At 35.8% G+C, this 19,898-nt stretch overlaps 2 protein-coding genes across 5 annotated transcripts in view; one reads left to right on the top strand and one right to left on the bottom strand.

Annotated features, from left to right (window-relative positions):
* The first annotated feature begins 64 nt into the window (after positions 1-64).
* On the top strand, positions 65-6,122 carry LOC121407287 (transmembrane protein 42-like). Of its 2 annotated transcripts, none has more exons than XM_041598272.1 (4): positions 65-152; positions 2,312-2,479; positions 3,371-3,517; positions 3,983-6,122. In XM_041598272.1, the coding sequence occupies exons 2-4, from the start codon at positions 2,318-2,320 to the stop codon at positions 4,148-4,150; spliced, it is 477 nt and encodes a 158-aa protein (XP_041454206.1). In that variant the 5' UTR covers positions 65-152; positions 2,312-2,317; the 3' UTR covers positions 4,151-6,122. The 2 variants fall into 2 exon arrangements, with proteins under 2 accessions (XP_041454206.1, XP_041454207.1); XM_041598273.1 differs by having other exon boundaries at positions 80-163.
* A 993-nt stretch (positions 6,123-7,115) lies between these two features.
* LOC121407285 (1-phosphatidylinositol 4,5-bisphosphate phosphodiesterase gamma-1-like) overlaps positions 7,116-19,898 on the bottom strand; it is an 85,548-nt gene continuing 72,765 nt past the window's right edge. For all 3 annotated transcript variants that reach the window (XM_041598267.1, XM_041598268.1, XM_041598269.1), the window contains exons 26-33: positions 19,544-19,640; positions 19,055-19,270; positions 18,149-18,297; positions 17,391-17,508; positions 16,931-17,089; positions 14,287-14,375; positions 13,524-13,723; positions 7,116-13,074 (exon numbers count right to left, since the gene is read on the bottom strand). In XM_041598267.1, the coding sequence (XP_041454201.1) occupies positions 13,005-13,074; positions 13,524-13,723; positions 14,287-14,375; positions 16,931-17,089; positions 17,391-17,508; positions 18,149-18,297; positions 19,055-19,270; positions 19,544-19,640 (1,098 nt within the window). In that variant the 3' untranslated portion in view covers positions 7,116-13,004. The remainder of the gene's footprint in view (positions 13,075-13,523; positions 13,724-14,286; positions 14,376-16,930; positions 17,090-17,390; positions 17,509-18,148; positions 18,298-19,054; positions 19,271-19,543; positions 19,641-19,898) is intronic.

The following is a 19,898-nucleotide window of genomic DNA, read 5'->3' as shown; positions in this document are numbered from 1 at the left end:
GGATTCTTTGGAGAAAAACATTTTATTGATCCCACATGTTTGCTTTTGCGTGTGTTGGAAAAGTAGCCTGGGTTGTGCACCAAACATTGAGTTGAGTGAATCACCGACCAAGCTGTTGCACCGGGGACTCGACACGTCTTCTATTTCAAGAGGTATTAAGGCGGTAAATGTTCTGATTTTGAATTTTAAATGAAAAATAAATATTATGGCAAAATCGTGGTTTTGGGAACCACTCGTAGATTTGTGTACGCGCACTTGTGTACAAAGTGAATGGAGGTGGAAATATAGAACCGTGCGTGTGACAAAGACTCAAGCTCAAAAAATGAAATATTTATATCAGATTGATGGCAAAATGCTATGGAATCGGTTAGTACCACATTTAAGTCACATTTTTGATGATTTCTGCTTGTAAAATGGTGATATCGTGATGCTTGTTGCTTTCCTCAAAGGCAGTGTATACAGCCACACGCGTGTGTCTTTACCATCCAGCCACACGCGTGTGGTTATATCCAGAACACCTATCTGTGGATACCGCCACACGCCGCCAGTAATAACAGTAAAACACGTATGTAGGTCTGACCGTCTATATCACGATCAAAATAACCTCATTTCTTCATTAAATTCTTACATTCTAAACCCCTTTGATATCCTTAGATCGTTTCAATTTCATTCTCACCGTCTTCTCTCCTTGCTTTTCTTGTCTTGTTACAAACGGTCGTCTGTTTAACAGCAAATTCTCTTTTTCTACTTGTGTCGATTCTGGCTTCCTTCGCGGCGGCGGCAGACCCATACAGCGTTAGCGCAGCGCAGTAGTAGACGCTGTATGGGTCTGCCGCCGCCGCGAAGGAAGCCAGAATCGACACAAGTAGAAAAAGAGAATTTGCTGTTAAACAGACGACCGTTTGTAACAAGACAAGAAAAGCAAGGAGAGAAGACGGTGAGAATGAAATTGAAACGATCTAAGGATATCAAATGGGTTTAGAATGTAAGAATTTATTGAAGAAATGAGGTTATTTTGATCGTGATATAGACGGTCAGACCTACATACCAGTACGTGTTTTACTGTTATTACTGGCGGCGTGTGGCGGTATCCACAGATGGGTGTTCTGGATATAACCACACGCGTGTGGCTGGATGGTAAAGACACACGCGTGTGGCTGTATACACTGCCTTCTTCAAAACGGGCGCTAACGGTGACAAATTTGCCGATCTTTTGCCAATATTTTCATGAAAACTCGACTAATCCTAAAGAAACTTATTATAACTAGGTTATAATATAGGCCTAACTTTGTGGCATTTCACAGATTTATATTTTCTATTTAATACTTGGCAAGTTCCCCCAAGTCTGTGCAGTGGCTTGACTGTGCACATGCATATCTTCGCGATTCTAGTAAAAGAAGATCGCAATGAGCACAAACTTTATACATGCAATACATAGACAGGTATTCATAAGAAAATCTGACTCAAAATGGTGGGAAAAAATGTGACGGCCTCAAAATGCAGCCTTTCTCATCAAAATCCCTGAATCGTGTGCAAAGTGAATGAGTGGGCACCATTTTTTTTTCAATCTGAAAATGACTGCCTGAGGGTTTTTTTTCAAGAAAATCCTATATTTTCTTTCATTTTTTATTGAGAAATTTGGTACACTTACTCTTAATAATATAGGGAACATTATTAACGGAAAAATTTTGAAATGAGAAGAAATTCATGTTAAATCAAATTGTTAGGTGTGCAGACTTCGGCCCCACCATCATAACATTTTATTGAAATTACTTACTGTGAAAATATTAGTTGTGCATTATTTTCAAGTTTGACTTTATTTTTGATAAACTCATGGAGAATCAGTTAAAGTTGCATCAAATTGAATGGAAAACCAAGACAAATGGAATTAAAGGAATCGATAGCATTTTCCATTTGAAGTCATATTATTTTGATGAAATTGTAACTGTTGAATTTTTTTGTTCAAACTAACTTTGATAAAGTTAACTGCGGCCTATATATTACAAGAGTTATGATCAATTTATGTTTTTAAAATGCAATGTTATGCAAATTTTTTGACTTCCTATAATTTTAGCAAAGTTAGTCCGTGGTCTAAGTCAAACCTGACTAAAACTTCAGACTATGGGGCCAATAGTCTGAAGTTTTAGTCAGTATGGGCCATAGAGGCCATTGAAGGACTCCTTTCCTTTGAATGTTATTGTGATGCAATCATGCCAATGATATTCATCTCCATGAGTTTGTAAAAAAAAAATCAATTTTAAGTAAAGAAATTAAGATAAAGTAATGAAATGTGTTGTTTTATATTTTACAGAGAGCCATGGGTGTGACACATGGTCTTATCTTGTCGGTTTGTGCTGGTGTTTGTGCTGCCACTGCATCATTATGTGCCAAATTGGCAATGTCTGGGGAGGAGGTTGCAGAATTCTGTAGCTATCTTCATGAGATTGTGCAGTCAGATTTAATACCACCATGTTCTGTGGTAAGTATAATTCATCAAGTTGCTTATCTATGATTATTGTCACAAATTTCTTTCTAAAGTTATTTATTCTTTTTTTTTTTGCTTCTTCATTTATCGATGCACACTTAACTTTTACCTAAGTTGATCCCTTGAGACCACAAAATTTGTTTGACTGCTAAAGGCAAAATTCAAATTAGAAGATGTTAATGCCTTTAATGGCACTTTGTCATTTAGGGTCACTGAACCTGATCATGATCCATCAAGGGGAATCAACATTGAAATCTTCACTAAGGTTATTTTTTTTAACATCATCATAACTAAAAATATGAGGATGTATTTCAGGAAACTTGGACATAAGGGTATTCAAGTATCACTGATCATCTTGTACAAGTTGCTGGTAACATGATTAGTGTCAAATGTCATTTAGGGTCGATGAACTTTGACATTGTTGAATTTTCAAAGTAATTTTACAAGTATAAGTCTGTTTTTCAGAATTTATGTTATATAATAGTTAATTAAGTATCAGCAAATGGATGAGTGGGATTTCAGGTTACTAGGTCATAGGTCATTTGGTGGTCACTACTCTGATATCAACTAAAGGAGAATAACAAAATTTTAGGATTTTCAATATATGGATACTGATATTTCAAGAAATCACCAATGAATTGTTCTGGAAAATCAAATGCTTGAATTGAAAATAAATGTATGTTTCACTGACTACTGATTATAATGAATTGAGTTGAATTTTGTGTGTTTGGAATATGAATGCAAACATAATTATGCATGATTTTTCAAGATAGTATAAGTTCCATCCGAATGACTGAAAAATGATAAATCAGACAAAGGGAATTATCATGGGGTGTCAGTGGAATTATAACTTCACATTTGCTATCTCTTATTTCTCTTTTTTAGATTGCTTTTGCAATGCGAATAGGAGTGTTTTCTCTCATTTTTATCTTCAATGGACTAATGTGGACTTTGTTTACCAAGTCAATGCAGCTGTGTCCATCATCATTACATGCCACCATGACAAACAGCTCATCAAACCTCATATTTAGTGTAAGTAAAACAAATGTAAATTGAATTGAAGCTTAAAAACTGATTTTAAAAGGGTTCCATGCTACCATGACAAACAAGCTCATCAAACCTTTATTCTTTTTTTATTGTGAGTTTAAAAAAAAGAAGAGCTTGAAATGTTTTATGCTATTCATTTTATCATAAACGTTGAATACCTTTCCAAATCTTAATGTTTTTTTCATCCTGTTACAAATTATTTTATTATTAATATTGAATTCCTCTTCAAATCTTGAAATCTTTCTTCATACTAAAAAAAAATTTGTAGAAACATTAAATTCCCCTCTAAATTTTGAAATCTTTCTTCCTACTTTCAAAAGTAATATTATTAGAAACATTGAATTCCCCTTCAAGTAGAGAAATCTATCTCCATAATGTTTTGCTTGTGCCCCTTTTTCACTGTTTTACCCTGTTTTCAAAAGCAACATTTATCTCTTTTCTCTCTCACAGGGATTGATGGGTCAACTTCTCTTTGGCGAAACACTTTCACTGAAATGGTGGTTTGGTGTCTCCCTAATCATTGTGGGGTTATTCTTTGTCAACAGAGGGCAGCAGACCAGCAATGACAGCACCCCTCAAGTCCAATCCCATCTACAAGATGACAAAAAGGATAGATGACACACAGAAATTAAAGAAACATTAATAGAGTGAAGTCTGACCAAGTACACCTTCCAAGATGAATATTAAAGCGGAATCAATGTTTCAGACCAGAACATGATGCATTATTCACGTCATCCAAGTGGAATTTCACCTTGATTGAATTTATGTGGTCCACAGGGAAAGGCAGATTCATTTGTACTCTGTTTCTCAGTTGATTCTCCAGAAAGAAGCCCCATATGAAAGAGATTTTGTGCACTGCTATTATAAGCTCAAATGAATTGGCAAGTGAATGAATCCCTGCCCTTTGAAATACGTACTGTACACAAGGTCTGGAATTCAAAATTACTGTTCTTTTCTTCATTATTTGGTGCAAATATCGTCATAATTCATACAACATTGTGAGCACCTCATAATGCAGAGAACAGCTTGAATACTCCCCAGGGTGTGAAGTTTGTGCATACATTCTGTGTGTCAAGTCTGATTAGAACTGACTACTTGACCCCTTGCATTTACTCATATATGAATTGCCTTCGATGTATAGTTCATTGTTAAAGATGCTATATATTTTTCCTGAAAACTTCCACAATGTGCTTCTTATGTTTTTTATATGAATTGTTTAAAAATAATTTATAAGATTAGACCATGTGGATTTAGACTAAGTCTTGACCAGGAAAAATTTACATAGGGGCTCAAGGTGATTTAACCCCTGACATGCTCAAAAGAGCCCCTGAAAATCCCTATTAACTGCAATGTTAAAGGCTTATCCAATGTTGCTAATTTAGGCAGGAGGTTGTGGAAATAGCTCCCTTGAATATAAATTAAAAAGAACGTTTTGCCTGGTCTTGACTCCAAGGAAATGGATTGGTGATTTGAGTGGTTTATATTCCATCAGTATAGAAGCAGATGTCTAATTCTGAAAAAGTCTAATGCCCAGTTTGTCTTATTCCAATTTTGTTTACATGTACTTTGGCCTATCAGGGGAATAGAGTATTATAGCGATGATGTCACTAAACACCCTTTTGTGCATTTCAGCATTTTCATATCATGTCTCAAAGGAGCATGATGAAAAACATCCACAAGCCAAAATTGATGTAAGTCGGTCCACAGGTGCCCCAAGTCTTATTCACATTGAATTCAAAAGCTGGGGACGATTAGAGTTAGATTTGGCGCTACACCTGTACCTTGAGCCAGCATGATTGGTGTGTGGAGTTCTATTATGCTCTTCCAAAATATGGTCATGAAAATGCTGAAGTGCACAAAATGAAATCGGATTGACGTCACACTTCGGTACTCTGTTGTACAGAAAAGACCATGCAGAAATTGTTGGTGCATCCAAAGGTGATGGCCATATAAAGAATTGCACAATGGCATGAAGATTATATCTGACCATCAGAAACATATCTTTCATGTACATACAGAGATATGTTTGTCATAAGGCCCCCATTCTACAGAAGGGAGACTTATGAAGGACCTTTGAAAGACCACAAGTTTACAAGGTCTTATAGCAGTCTCCAAGATCACTAAAACTTGTCTTCTCTATGGAGTAGCTCCGAAAGACTCCTCAAAGAACTCCAAAAGACTGATTGACACTTCTTGTCTTACTGGACTGAGACTAGTCCTATAGATATCTTTCAATGGTCTATCAGAGGTCTTTTATGCAACATTAGTCTTTCAGAATTCTTTCCATGGACTTTTCCTGGTCTGAGTTTCAATGATCTTTTAATGATCTCATGAGTCTTCAGTGATCTCCGCAAAAATCTTGAGAGACTGTCAAAAGATCATGGAAAGACTAATAAGAGCCTTTGAAAGTTAATCAAGAGACCGCTGAAAGACCATCAAAATACCATTTTCATGAAAGACTGCTGAAAAACTGTTTTGAACCGTTTCAAAAAGTTTTGGAGAACATGGAGACCACTGAAAGATAAATCAGTATTTGTGAAAGACCTCAGAGATCTTTTGAAAATTCATTAAAAGAGCTTTGTAAGATCAAGCAAGTTTCATGGTCTTACCTAAGTCTCGCTCTCTATGAAATGGGGGTTTAAGCAAGAAAATTTTTTAATTATCAACTAAATTGTGTGAGAGGAAATATCTGCAGGAAGTGTGTGAACACCTCAAAGAAAGAAAACCTTAGGATGAGTTCTGGACAGGCACTGATTCATGAGGGATGAAAGAGCCTAGCCCCCCTCCCCCTTAAAAATAAGAAGGGATATGATAAAGGTAAGAAAAGAGAGAGGGGTTAGAAAATGAAAGAGAGAGAGAGAATAGAAAGGGAGATGGGGAAAGAAAATAAAGAGAAATGGAAATGAGAGGGAAGAAAGTGGTGGGGGGGAAGAAATGGCAAAAGAGGTGAAAGAAAGGAAGTACTGCGTACTCTGGCATCACACAGTTAATCTCAAAAGTTGCGCAAGACTTGAAAGGAAAGAGTCGTGGCACGTTGTGGCACCATTTTTTCACATAGAGATTTACATGTATCACAGAAAATGTTGAGGGGGCTTAATCAGTCCCCCAGACTTATTAGGGTTAAAGGGGAACTTCACCCTGACAAAAAGTTTGTTTTAATAAAAGCAGAAAATTAGGGAAAAATATTGGTGAAGGTTTGATTAAAATCCATTAAAAAATAGTGTTGCATTAATTGTTACGCATTGTTACGTAATTAGTGTTATGAATTTTAGATATTTTTAATTCGTGATGTCACATGCGAGCAGCTTCTCCATATATCATTTAATATAAATTCAATTCCAATTTTTTAAGGAATAAGATCAAAACGAATATGATGAAAATAAATTCAAAAGTCATTACTCTTTGATGGACTTTCATCAAAACTCCACCAATAATTAAATCATTCAAATATCTTAATTTTTTGTGCTTTTATAAAAACCTGCTATCAGGAAGAATTTTCCCTTTAAGGATTTAATAATTTCCCATAAATCATAACACAGATTGTGGAACACACATAAGATATATATACACACATATACAATAGTCTTGTTTTCCAGCGGCATATATTTATTATATGTCTCAATTTCCACATATACCAAAAGATAATTTTGAAATGAATGGCTTACATATGATAAGTAGGTACTATTTGGTTAGATTATTTTGGTCACATTTAAATCAAATTAACATCACTTGAACAAAATATAAGAATATCATACATCCAAAGCCTACTAAGTGTTGACATGATTATTTCTTTGTGGTTATCGCTCTTTATCCATATCCATATAAAATATTGCAATTAAAGCTTAAGGTAATACAGGTCAAAGCTTGGGAAGAAGAATAGCATACAAGAATAGTATACCTTATACTAGACAACAGTTTATTCATCAGCACAGGTGTCAATTGACTTTACTTTGATGTAGGTTATAACTACTAAAAAAAAGTAAAAAAAATACTGCACATGAATATTAGAGAACAAGGCGAAAAGACAGCTCTCATAAAGTACGATGCTGTGATACTAGTATTTCTGCTATTAATGGGTTTATACCACATCTGTACAGTGTTTTACTGTCTTTTTGTGGGTCTATACTGTGTTTTACTGTGTTTCACCTATGAAATAATACACCTTTCAAAAGCTAAACTTTTTAAACTTCATTCTGGTATTGATCCTCAAATTGGCAAAAAAATTCTATTCCTTTCCATCCATTTCAAAATTCCAATATGGATATAACAATATTTAAAATGAATGATAATGGCAAAACTGTAACAAAAAGTTGCCAATTTTGCAATTTGAAAGAGTGGTTTAAAGTGTTACTAATTAGCTCACTTTAAAAAGTATTTATTCATGAACAACACAAAATACATCATTGGAAATGGGATCATTTTTTTGCAGTGCAATTTGCTCTTTATAATCATATTCTTCATTCAGGAGAAAGGTAAATTGCTAAATTATCTCTTTGAGGAGACACTTAACCTCCTTGGGATAAAGACTCAGATAAGAGCTAAAAGTGAAAATGACAACTGAAATGAAAAGCTGTGCCAAATAAGAGAAAAATAAATATGGTAAAAAGTAGTCAAAGCTGTAGATTCCATTAATTCAAGCTTGCAGGAAAAGATATTTATGATATATCTAGGTGATAGAACCTATAAAATCACAACATGACGTAACGGTCTCGAGGCTGGTGAAAGCATGGACAAGAAAGCCTACTTTCAAAGCCTAATAGATGGAGCTATTCTTATACAAAATACTTGGCTAATACATGGTAAAAATGCATAAAGCTTGCATTTCTGTGTTAAGTAATTTATAAGCCTTCGATTGGTATATGATATGTCAATTTCACTTTGTGGTGAGGTCTGGGTCTTTAAAGCAATGTGGTGGCAGAACTCTATTGAAATCATTTAAATTGACAATCACCAGTATTAATGGAACTCCTCAACCACTGACAGAGAAAGAGAGAGAGCAAAAAAAAATTGTGTTATTAGTGGTAACTTCATAAGGCAAACAGATATGCATAACAATGACGTTTCATTAACATTTCACAACTCATAGAATACCCAATACTTTGCAAAATGAAACGTTTCATATTTTAAGGCGTAACAAGGCTCAGCAATGTTAACAGAGTCAATCGGATCTGAGGAGACAGCACAATTGAGAAGCTAGAGAAAACATTTTGGCTGCATGGCTACAAAACAAAGATGTATATATATTCATTTAAAAGCGAATGACCCAAGAAAATGGTAAGATATAATTAAAAAAACAACAAACCCCAAAACAGAGCAGCAGATAGGTGAAAGTTTAAGTAAACTGGGGGATATTTCAAAAAAGATTTAAGTGTGAATTAGAGTCGCACTTAAACAATGTGTTTCATAATTTACTTGTTATGTATACAAATAAGTTGTTTGTTGTAAAAGGTTGGGTTCCCTTGTCAGAAGTTAGTGCAAAATTATAATGAAATGAAGTTGTTTGCAACTTATTTTTCATGTTACTATGATTCACTTTATCTGAGTTCTACTGAATACCTTACAGAGCTTAGTGATATCATCTCATCACAGGCCCAGTGGACGGATGCAATTAACTCGGCCTAAACGGCTGATTTGTTTTTAATTTCTAACGGTCATTCACGCACATGTGGAGAGAGTTCATTTTTTCATGAAAAATTCACTTGCTTGTATTTTCACTGTATGTAAACGAAATTTCCTCAGATTTTCAGGACTTTTCAAAAATGATATCATTCAATCCTGAAAAAATTATATCAAACTCTCAAAAAGTGTTAATTTCTCGCTTACTTTCATTTTCGTTGTCTCCTAAAAGCACTTTCAAACTTTTTCAGACATATCTATAACTTGCATTGAATATTCATGAGATTCACTGTGCATATTCACGAGATATTATCGAATATGCATGCCAAGTTTTGCTGTGCCAAAAGACTTATTTTGTGAGAAATCAATGTATGGAATTGGGGTTATGGCACAAAATAACAAGGAGTTTTTTATACCAGCAAACCCAACTTCATTGTCCCCCACGCACCACGAGGCACACCCTATCACACATTACGTTAGAATGGATTGTTATCACTAATCATACACAATTGAAACCAGTGCAATTACCTATGGGACTCAGCCCTGCAATCAATCACTAGCCTTTCTGTTATGGTACGTATTTCCATGCATTCAAAAAGTACAAGGTAAGCACAGTAATTTCCTTGTCTATATTAATTATGTCTTTTACTTTATAGACATACACGATGACTGTGATCAGTGATGAAATGAAGCTTACAAAAGGTCACATTTCGCTGGTTAACTTGCTGATACCTGCGTTGCAAAACCAATTTCTCGTCAATTTGTCTGATACATGAATAGAGATTTTGCACACTCCACTCTAGCATGGCAGCTTCACTGCACTGTACTGGCATTGCCAATGACTGTGCTTCACCGTCTTTAGAACACTCAAGAAAGTGAGTATACGGGACTGAAGTTGGGAGATGACATCGTTTTCAATGGGTTGACTCGGTGTCTGTGTTCTTGTGTTGAAAATCGCAAAGAGTTTGATTTTTCACACAGTATCTGACATATCTCAGTTTCATTCATGCCACAGACTGAAATTTACACTGAAAATGTGAAATTTAAGCGATTTTTTCGACTACTATTTTATTTTTTTATGGAGAGTTCTTTGACATTTTTTTTATACTTTTACTCCACAAACAGCAAAACGAACGAGATGAACAGTCAAAGTAATCATTCTTCTTTCCAATAATAGGTCATTGACAAAAGTTATGGCTGTTTTACTGCGACACTTTCTAAGCAGTTTCAGGAAACCCTCTCGTTAACTTCAAGCATTTTCAAGGTCAACTCAAAACAAAATCGGCCGATAATTGCACCTCTCCACTACGCCTGATCTGGACTTGAACGCTCCATCTTTGTTTGATGAAATCTATTATGTAATAGTATTTCACTGTAATAGAGCACTTGAAACATTGGAACACTTATGCACTTTAAAGATATATGACCCAGGTTATCTTATTCTGGCTTGCAAACACACAATGTATAAACTTTCTACATTCCCTGGGGTGCATAAAAAAATATCAAGAGTATAAAAACTCAAATTGTTAAACATACTAAGTAGGCCTTCGCATAATATCAGGCAGCCATTTTACACCTGTGTGGAGAGTGGCAAGGTATGGATTGATGCCTTGCAAAAGTATATCGCAGTGGGAATCAAATAGACAACCCTCTGGTCACAAGGCAACCACTACGCCAATGCTCCCACACATCAAGGTTCTACAAGATGATCATAGATGATCATTATATTCTGTTTATGTGATGTAATTACTGAATTGATACAAGGCTCAGGATATGAAAAAGACATTTTGATTGTAATCTACTCTCATTTAAATCTATTCTCTCAGCTTTTGCTGATTATTGAAGTACTTAACTTTTCATTATGTTTATGCATGCTGTAATCAGTGCATTTTGCAAATTTTCATTACTAAAATAAAAATACAAAAAATAATAATATATAGCAAAACACCTGCTTCCTCTCTGCAGAGTACTCTAGGCGCTAATTGTGATTATTACTCTGGCTATAGCCAAGCTGCCTATCCCGACAGACAAGTGTTCAAGAAAATGATAATCCTGCCAAAGACTAACATACTGCACTTTGGTCATGTACAGAACAATATTGATAAATATCTTGCTTGGATTTGAACCCACGACACTGACTGAAAGGCGAAAGTCAGAAGCACTACACCACAATATTCCCACTATTACATACACTACATATAAAAAAATGCACCATGTTTGTATAATCCAAAATACAAATACATCTACTCAAACTCAACCCAGAAAAAATATTTTTGGTTAAAACATTGAACAATTTTCCTGTACCAAAATCCCTCAAGATTTCTTCTTCAAATCATAAACATTTAATGGATTTACAACAATTGTTCTTGGTATTTTTGCATGAGTCTCTTAGATTCATGTAGATTATTTTTTTCATACATGTGATTGTATCATTACACATATATATCATATAATTCCTTTTAGTAGAGAGATAGACTTTATAATAAAATGTTTGGTTATTTTATATGGCATTGCCATGGTGATGAGTTGTTATCCTGCACACATAAAAATGAAATGAGCACTGTCTTACAAAGAGTTGCGATTGATTCAAATCAAACACAGATTGAGATCTAATCTGATATTACTTAACTACACAATTTGAGATCAATCTCGGTTTGAGAATGATATAAATACATCACAACACTTTGTAAAACAGGTCCCAGTAATGTCTAATGCCAATATGTGACTACAACCTAATAGATCAATACACATTAACAGATCATTCAGGTAGACTTTACATCAATAGAAGAGAGGATAGAAAACTTAAATTCTTTCAACAAGACTAAAAGTTATGTTAATAGACATGATCCATTTAGGTAAATTCCACTTGACTTTACATGAACTCAACGAGATGTTGGACAGTTTTTTGTACATAAACCAAAATATCCCACATGCATCATCTACATTCAACATGTGGCTATCACAATAAAAAAAATCCCAAACCCATCCGCAATGGGCATATATAGTATGAAAATAAAATGAATCTTCAACGGATTAAAAGCATATTAGAGATTATACTCTGCATTTCCACGATAACACTCCAGAGAAGGTTATATTTAGTCACTTAAATTCTGTCCACAAGACAAAATATTATCCTCCTGTGCAATGATCATCGCATGATTGCATAAATGAAAGTCCTCTGATAATCTGCAATCGTTAGCTTTTAAATGTATAGGTTACGATCATTAAATAATCTGCAATCATCACCCGATTTTATAGATGACAGTTGATTGATACTCTGCAATCATCACATGATTGGATAGCTGACATTCATCTGAGAATCTGCATTCCACTCATGAATTCATACATGTATATGATTGACACTAAGCAATCATCACATGAATGTATAGACAAGTCATTTGATAATATGCAATCATGACCATGTAAATGTACAGATGACAGTCATTCAATAATCTGCGATCATCAACTGATTGTATAGACAACAGTCAATAGATATCTGCAATCATCGCATGAATGTACAGATGAGTCACTTAATAATCTGCAATCATCACATGAACGCAAAGATAATGGTCAATTGATACTACACAATCATCACAGAATGTACAGATGACATTCATCTGATAATCTGTAATCAAAGTGAATGCAAACTGAACCAAGATTCGCAGCTTCCATTCCTCCAATGACCATATCTTGTCAATCCTGTGAGCTCCCTTGGTAGATATTCATAAGTACAGTGCCATAAGAGAATTCCACAAGAACTTCTTCACTTTCCAGTTGAAGATAAGAACTCTCTAACACCTTCTGGTATGGGATCAAAATCAATGATCAGTTTACTGTTGATTTTTGCGATTTCATCTTAAGGTCTGGGAAGTCGGCTCTGACTGTTGCTTGCTGTTTTTCTAAGTTTTCTCTTCTCCACCCGTTGCCTGCAATAAAAAGCAAACAAACGAAACAAAAATGAAATATTACAATCCACTGAAGGGAATAGTATAATAGAATAACAATTTAACAGAAACAGAATCAATTCAGAAAAGAAATAGGGACACATTATTCAACAAATGAACATTTAGAAACCTTCCGGTGACTTCACTGGGAATACAGAAACTGTCAAATCAAGCTCTCATAATTCACTACTATGATAGCAGACTGAATGGGTGTAGCCATAGTGGTTTTATGGGATAACATGACATTATGAAGGATCTCCTGAAACCTCATCCTAGGATGAAGATATCCCTCCGTCAATGCCTCAGTCACATCAATAAAACTAACTCCAAAACAGTCAATGACATGCCATTCAGAACAACGTAAAAACGTTGATGTAGTCTGGAGTCAGTTGCATTGGTATGACTGCAGCCTAATCTAGCATCGTTCTCACTTTCTCTGTTCTTGGAGATTGAAGAGCGCCTCCTGGCAGTTATTCAGCTCTGCCGTCTTCAAACGGAACGCGTCCGACTCTCCGCCCCCAGCACCATTGTCCATGTCTGGTCTGTCCATGGTATTGACCACAGCAGTCAGCTCTTGCGTCCTCTCTCTCAACATCTGAATGGACGCGTAAAGGTCGCTGTCGTCACATTCCTGTGCAAGGTCAAAGGCCATAGTTATGTATCATACAATCCCTAACTTGTGTTTCATCAAAATATCAGGATAAGCAAAAATCATCTTGCTCCACAACTTGCTTCCCTCAAAATATTCCTTATTACATGTATAAAGATTTTGACATTCATTGAGGTTTTTTGTATTTGATTTTCCTTTTCTTTAGCTTAATATGCATAGAGGCATGATTTAAATTTTTATTTTAATATATATTAATTTTTGTTTCTATTACTATATGAACACTTAATTTCATTCAAGCCATGTTTCTACTATAGATTCTTATCTGCAAATGTAACACTATATTGTCATCAATGTGAATATCATTTTACATGGTGAAATAAATATAAAAAATAACTCAAACTCCATGACAGACATGCACAAAAAGTGTGATATCTAATATCGTTTCATCTCTACCATTATGATTCATCATTGTTCAATTCCTCATTTCAACATACAGAGTCAAATAAACATATTCACAGCAAGAAAACAGAAATGATGCATATATTGAGAATGGCTAAGAGAGCAAGATAAATCCTAAGACTTACGCCTATGACCCTCCTATCAACATGGACCAAGAGTGTAGCTAGTTCCAGCTCTTCAGAATACCCGTTCTTCAGCTGGACAGATCGATATCCTATCAAAGATTGGAAAGGAATTAATTACACTGGACATATCAGTATCATATCAATATAAAGTAAGATTGGAAAGAAATTAATTATACTTTGTAAACTAACATATCAATATCATATCTTATAACTCAAATAAACAATTGTAAGACTAAAATTACACTCTCCTAAAAATTTTCAGGTGATGACCGCTGTGAACTTTATCTTGTGACCCCAAAATCTAATTGGATCATCATCCTTCCAAAATGCACATATAAACCAAGATACAAGATGATCCCTCAAACAGTTCAATTGTAATCATATCATCGTCACTACGATATGCATACATACACAAAAAAAGTTGATCCACCAAACAAGATTAGGATTGAACATCCAAAAAAATCCTTATAAAATTTTTTTTCAAACCGAAATATTCCCCAGTGTGGCAGGTCGTACCAATGACATCAAATGCATTCCTACACAGCGTTCTCGCCAGAAAAAAATTCACCCATGTCGGGGACTTTTGCTGCCACTCCCGGGGGGTGGGTGCGGGAGGGGGGTTCACCCCTCCCTCGCGGAGCGCGGAAGCGACGGCCTTTTCATGAAATAGAGACGCCAAGGGAGCCCCATTGTGGCGTATTTTTAAGCCCACACAAATGCACATAAATGCTAGGCCTGGGAGTAAACATCGATTGATCAAATGGTTCGATTGGCATGCCGCCAATCACCAATCGATAAGCAAAATTTACACAAATCGAATGTTCGGCAGATCCCGATTATGACATTGGGAGAACTCAAATACCCAAGTAATAATAACAAAATGACAAGAAAACAATGATGACACTTCATACAGGTTTAAAAATTATGTTACCGAGATAATTTTTCAAAAATAATCAATGATTGTATTACATTCACAGTTACACACCAACATGAAAGCGCTCCGAATTTTTTTTAATCCCACCCAACCTTGCCCTCGATACACAAAATGAGTTCATTGTCTGCGTGCACAAAACAATAAGAAAACACACAACCAAGCTCACTTGAGCTGATTGGACCTTCGGATAGCCAATGAAACTTTTGGGGAAACAAAGAAGAAGGCAGTGGTTCCCTTATCAGGAGAGGTCATGACCTCCCCCATCTGTGTGTGTGTGTGTGAGGGAGAGCTAGAGAAAGATAAGGGTGGGAGCCGGAGAATTCCTTTGTTTCAAAACAATAATGCAACCTTTTTTCTATCCCCCTCACACAATGAAAACTACATTCCAACATGCGCCCGTCTTCACCGGTACTTTCTCGACTAGTCTCCAAAAATAGACCCAGTTATACATGTAGGTTCAAATGATAAAAAATCGTAATTTTATAAGGTATTTCAAATTAAATATTTTGCAAAATATTTTTTTGAAATACATGTGTAGAATCGTGGGCAGTGCCACAAGTGGGGGCGGGGACATGGTGTGGGCAAGGGATGAAATTGTTCAAGAAAGGGGTCAGTCTCAAAGAATAGTTCATGAATGAGTTGTTTACATCTTTGGGATTTGGACTTTGCACTGGCTGATCTGGGCTGATTCATTCATATGCAGGGGTGTGGCACTTGGAGGGATGCATGCATAATACCAGAGTACCAGCATGGATTTAGGAAGGATTTTCATTGGAACAATAAACTGAAAGTTTTAATCTCATTTCATGTAGTTTCTTTTGATATAAATATCATGGAGAAGGGGAAAAAGGTCCTACTTTCATTTATTCTAAACATGTGACTTTGTCTTTGATGGAGATTTCACCATAAAGTAGGTCAACTATTGTGACTTAAAAGACCTGATTCCCGACGAACAATCGAATCATTCGATTATTTTTTCAGGAAATAATTGAATGGTAAAAATGACAATCGTCCCAGGCCTAACATCCATGCACCATAGCGGTCACGCACAGTTCTCAAACTCCTTTGCTATTCGTTCATTGTGTGCAGAGAGGGCGGGATAAAATGACAAACACAGTACAACTCCTTTGCTATTCGTTCATTGTGTGTATAGAGGGCGGGATAAATGACAAACACAGTACAAGTACATGTTCCTTGTATACGAGTATACAATGCATTTATTCCAAGTTCCACTCCCATCATATCAGTAAACGCAGCTACCGGTAGGTCATGGAGCATAGCCGGTGTGATGTGCGGGGCAGACGGGGGAATAGTCAACGGAACGACCGTACCGTGCCGTCATATGCCCGCAATAGCAGCCGCGAGCTAGCTGGGCGCCTTGCCACTTTCCTAGCCGTAGTAGGCCTGTAAGTGGTCTTAAGTTGGTGGGACTTCGGCGCAACCCGACAAATGAAGTTGCTATCAGTAAGATGAGTTCATGGAGTGTATTATTTTTTTCTGAATATTTCCATTTAATTTTTCCACGCATGTCGCTGAAATTTTACGCATGGTTCCACTTGGTCTCCATTTCCGCACGCATGGTGTTTGCACCATGCGTGTTATACACTGGCGAGAACGCTGTTCCTACATGTTCTCGTCTATACAGACTTGTATCTCAGGTGACTGAAAGACTTAGTCAGGTGACTGGTTCAACTAAGTCAGGTGACTTACCTGTTCTGATAGCCTTGAGAGGGTAGGTAGCCTGGCCAAGGAAGTTAGGTTCACCAAAGACATCTTCATCCTGGATGACAAACCTTAGCATGGCTAGATCTGGGTTGGATACATCAAACTCACACACTTCATTGAAGACTGGATTAAAACCATTATCAGCTGAGGGGAAGAAAGAACAATAAAAACACTGCTTATGATGTGCATGCCTGAAAACAGGGAACCAAGAAATGTTTCATGAAGTGTATTGACAGTGATTATCACTGACTGATTTTCTCTTAGCCAATCAGATGCAAGGAGTTGGTAGCTTGTAACAATAGTCAAAGTTACTGATTTTTCATGAAACACTCCCTGGGATTCTCATTTCTTTTTTCCAACTTCAACAAATGATATTCCATTCAAACAATCATAAAGTTTGCTTTTCAACTTTAATTTGATATGAAATAAAATATGAACAACATACCTTTTGTGCTTGTCTTGTATTTGTTCCCACTGTCATAGTCAGAACCAAGCACTTCTACTTCAACAAATGGACTGGCTATACCACGGCCGGTCTTCTGCAAATGACGGGCTGCTATGATCTACCAAAAATATTGGAAATAACAAAGATAGAATGTAACTTACGATTTTACTCTTCGAAAAAAATATGATTGAAATAACAATCTGCCTACTATCTTGCATTAAGATGAAAAGAAATGATTATATCAAAAAGACTACTGAAGTTCAAATGCATGCTAGTTAGACCTGCAATTTTTAAACTATCTCAATATAAAACTGTGTTATCAAAGGAATCAATTCTCATAAAACTTGTCAAATCCAACTAATTTGTACAAATATTCTCAGTTCAAATTAATACATTGTCCACTGTATGAAAATTTGTTTTGCTCACTTATTAATAATAAACAATATTCAGCTTTCATATAGTTCTTAATCAATCGGTACAATGTGCTTAAAAGATATATAATTTTATTCAAAATCATATTAACTTCACATACATTCATCACAAGTCCATATGTATCATAAATAATGACAAAACATTTTTCCAAAATATTGTTGCCATTTATATAAAAGGGACATGTAAATGTTTATTTAATCTTTATTTGGTGGTTTTCTAAAATTTGATGCATTCTGTTTCATTAATGCACAAGCATTTTTATTTTAATTTTGTCAATTTAAAAATTCTAATGATTGTCCCTACCAATTGAGAAGCAATATACTTACTGTAATGGTTAGATGGATGGGATCAACGTTTGATAGTGTTCTCTTGTCGAAAGAATCAAAGTTCTTATCAAACATGCATTCTGGTTTCAGTACATATCCACATCTCCCATTGAGTGCAAACATGCCCTCATTCACCTGCATATGACGATCTGAAGGTGAGAGATACATTTAATATTATAACTGATTGTACCTTTTGACAATCATCTCCCGATGAGAGCAAACATGCCTTCATTCAACTGCATATGATGATCTGAGGGTGAGAGATACATTTGATATAATAATTTGATTGTAACTTATTAAATTCATCCCCAGATACAATTCTCACTTTCACATATAGTTGACCAAATCTGGCCCCCTGTGGTCCTCTATTTTTTTTTTTACTTTAATTCTTGGGAAGTAATTATGGTTTTGAATGCATTTTAAACGAACATTGTCCATCAAAGATATCACACACTTCCTGTTTCAATCTCACAAATGATACAGGTATCTTAAAATTCAAAGTTTCATTTGATAAATGGGATTATTCTGTGAAGCAGCCCAATGTTGAGCCGATGACACCAAACACAACAACTATGGGAAATATACCTGGATGAGGACCTTTACTTGGGTGAAATTTTCAACGAACAAAGTAAAGTGAAGAGTGTGGAAACATTTGCTCTGGAGAAAAGAGGTTTCAAACCTGAAGCCACACTCCCATATTTTTAAAATACATTTTGAGAAAGGGACTCTATCATCAGATGCGACTGCAAAATGCTCTGAAATATTTTTTATGGGAACAATTTATGACAAGATGAAGCATGAGGGAGAGAACTACATTTTGAAATACTACTTTCTAAATGGTTCGGCAGCCCCTGATTATGACATTATTATTATCAAGAACAATTTGACTGAAAGAGCGCCCTCTACCTGGAGTCTGGTAGTTCAGAGAGACCATCTGACAACCGCAGAACCAGATTGGGATGGGGTCATAGTTGGACGAATCGATACGTTGACCTTTAGGATAGGTCCTGCTGACCTGTTTCCTGTTGTAATCCACAAGGATCTTTGACTTGCCAGGAACCATGTAACGCTCTACTTTGGTTTCAGGGAAGGACGACATCTCAAAGTATTTGCCTGGAATGTCTGGATGAGAACAACAACAATAAAGGGATTGATTAACATTTTTAGAATTCCAAATGGGGACAAATAGTGTGGTTTCTCATTGAATGTGTGTTACACATACCTATTCTTATAAAATATACCGTTTGAGAAAGCTATCAATAATACAGGGAATGAATTAATCTACCATTTTACTTGTAAAGAGAAAGTAAAATGTTCCGAGTGGAGATCTTGTTTTACTCCGATGAGTACATGCCAAAAAGCTTATTCTGGGTTAATAGTTAGAAAGATACTTACTGTCTTCTGAGAATGGAACAGATCTGCAGTAGACGATGAGCCTGGAGAATTCCCTCGCGATACGCAGTCTACGTTCATGATTCTGGATACTCTTTGTCTATTGGTAGAAATAATCAGGAGTCCGTTCCATTACGAGTTACAACTACAGTAACTTTGCCACTATGGCAACTGCCATGGTAACAGGGCAGTTAATACAATAATGGTTAACAATGCAGTAAGTCTTTAAGAAATGGTCCCCAGAACACATAATAACTTCTTTAACATGCAATCCAGCAACAAATGAGGAGAAACTTGGGCCAATTATCTATAACTAATATATGCAATCTATATCCAGTTCCTACACACCAAACCAAAA

Source organism: Lytechinus variegatus, chromosome 2, assembly GCF_018143015.1.
Source record: "Lytechinus variegatus isolate NC3 chromosome 2, Lvar_3.0, whole genome shotgun sequence".
Lineage (NCBI taxonomy): Eukaryota > Metazoa > Echinodermata > Echinoidea > Temnopleuroida > Toxopneustidae > Lytechinus > Lytechinus variegatus.
The sequence above is the reverse complement of the archived record's forward strand: the minus strand, read 5'-3'. Positions and strand labels throughout refer to the sequence as shown.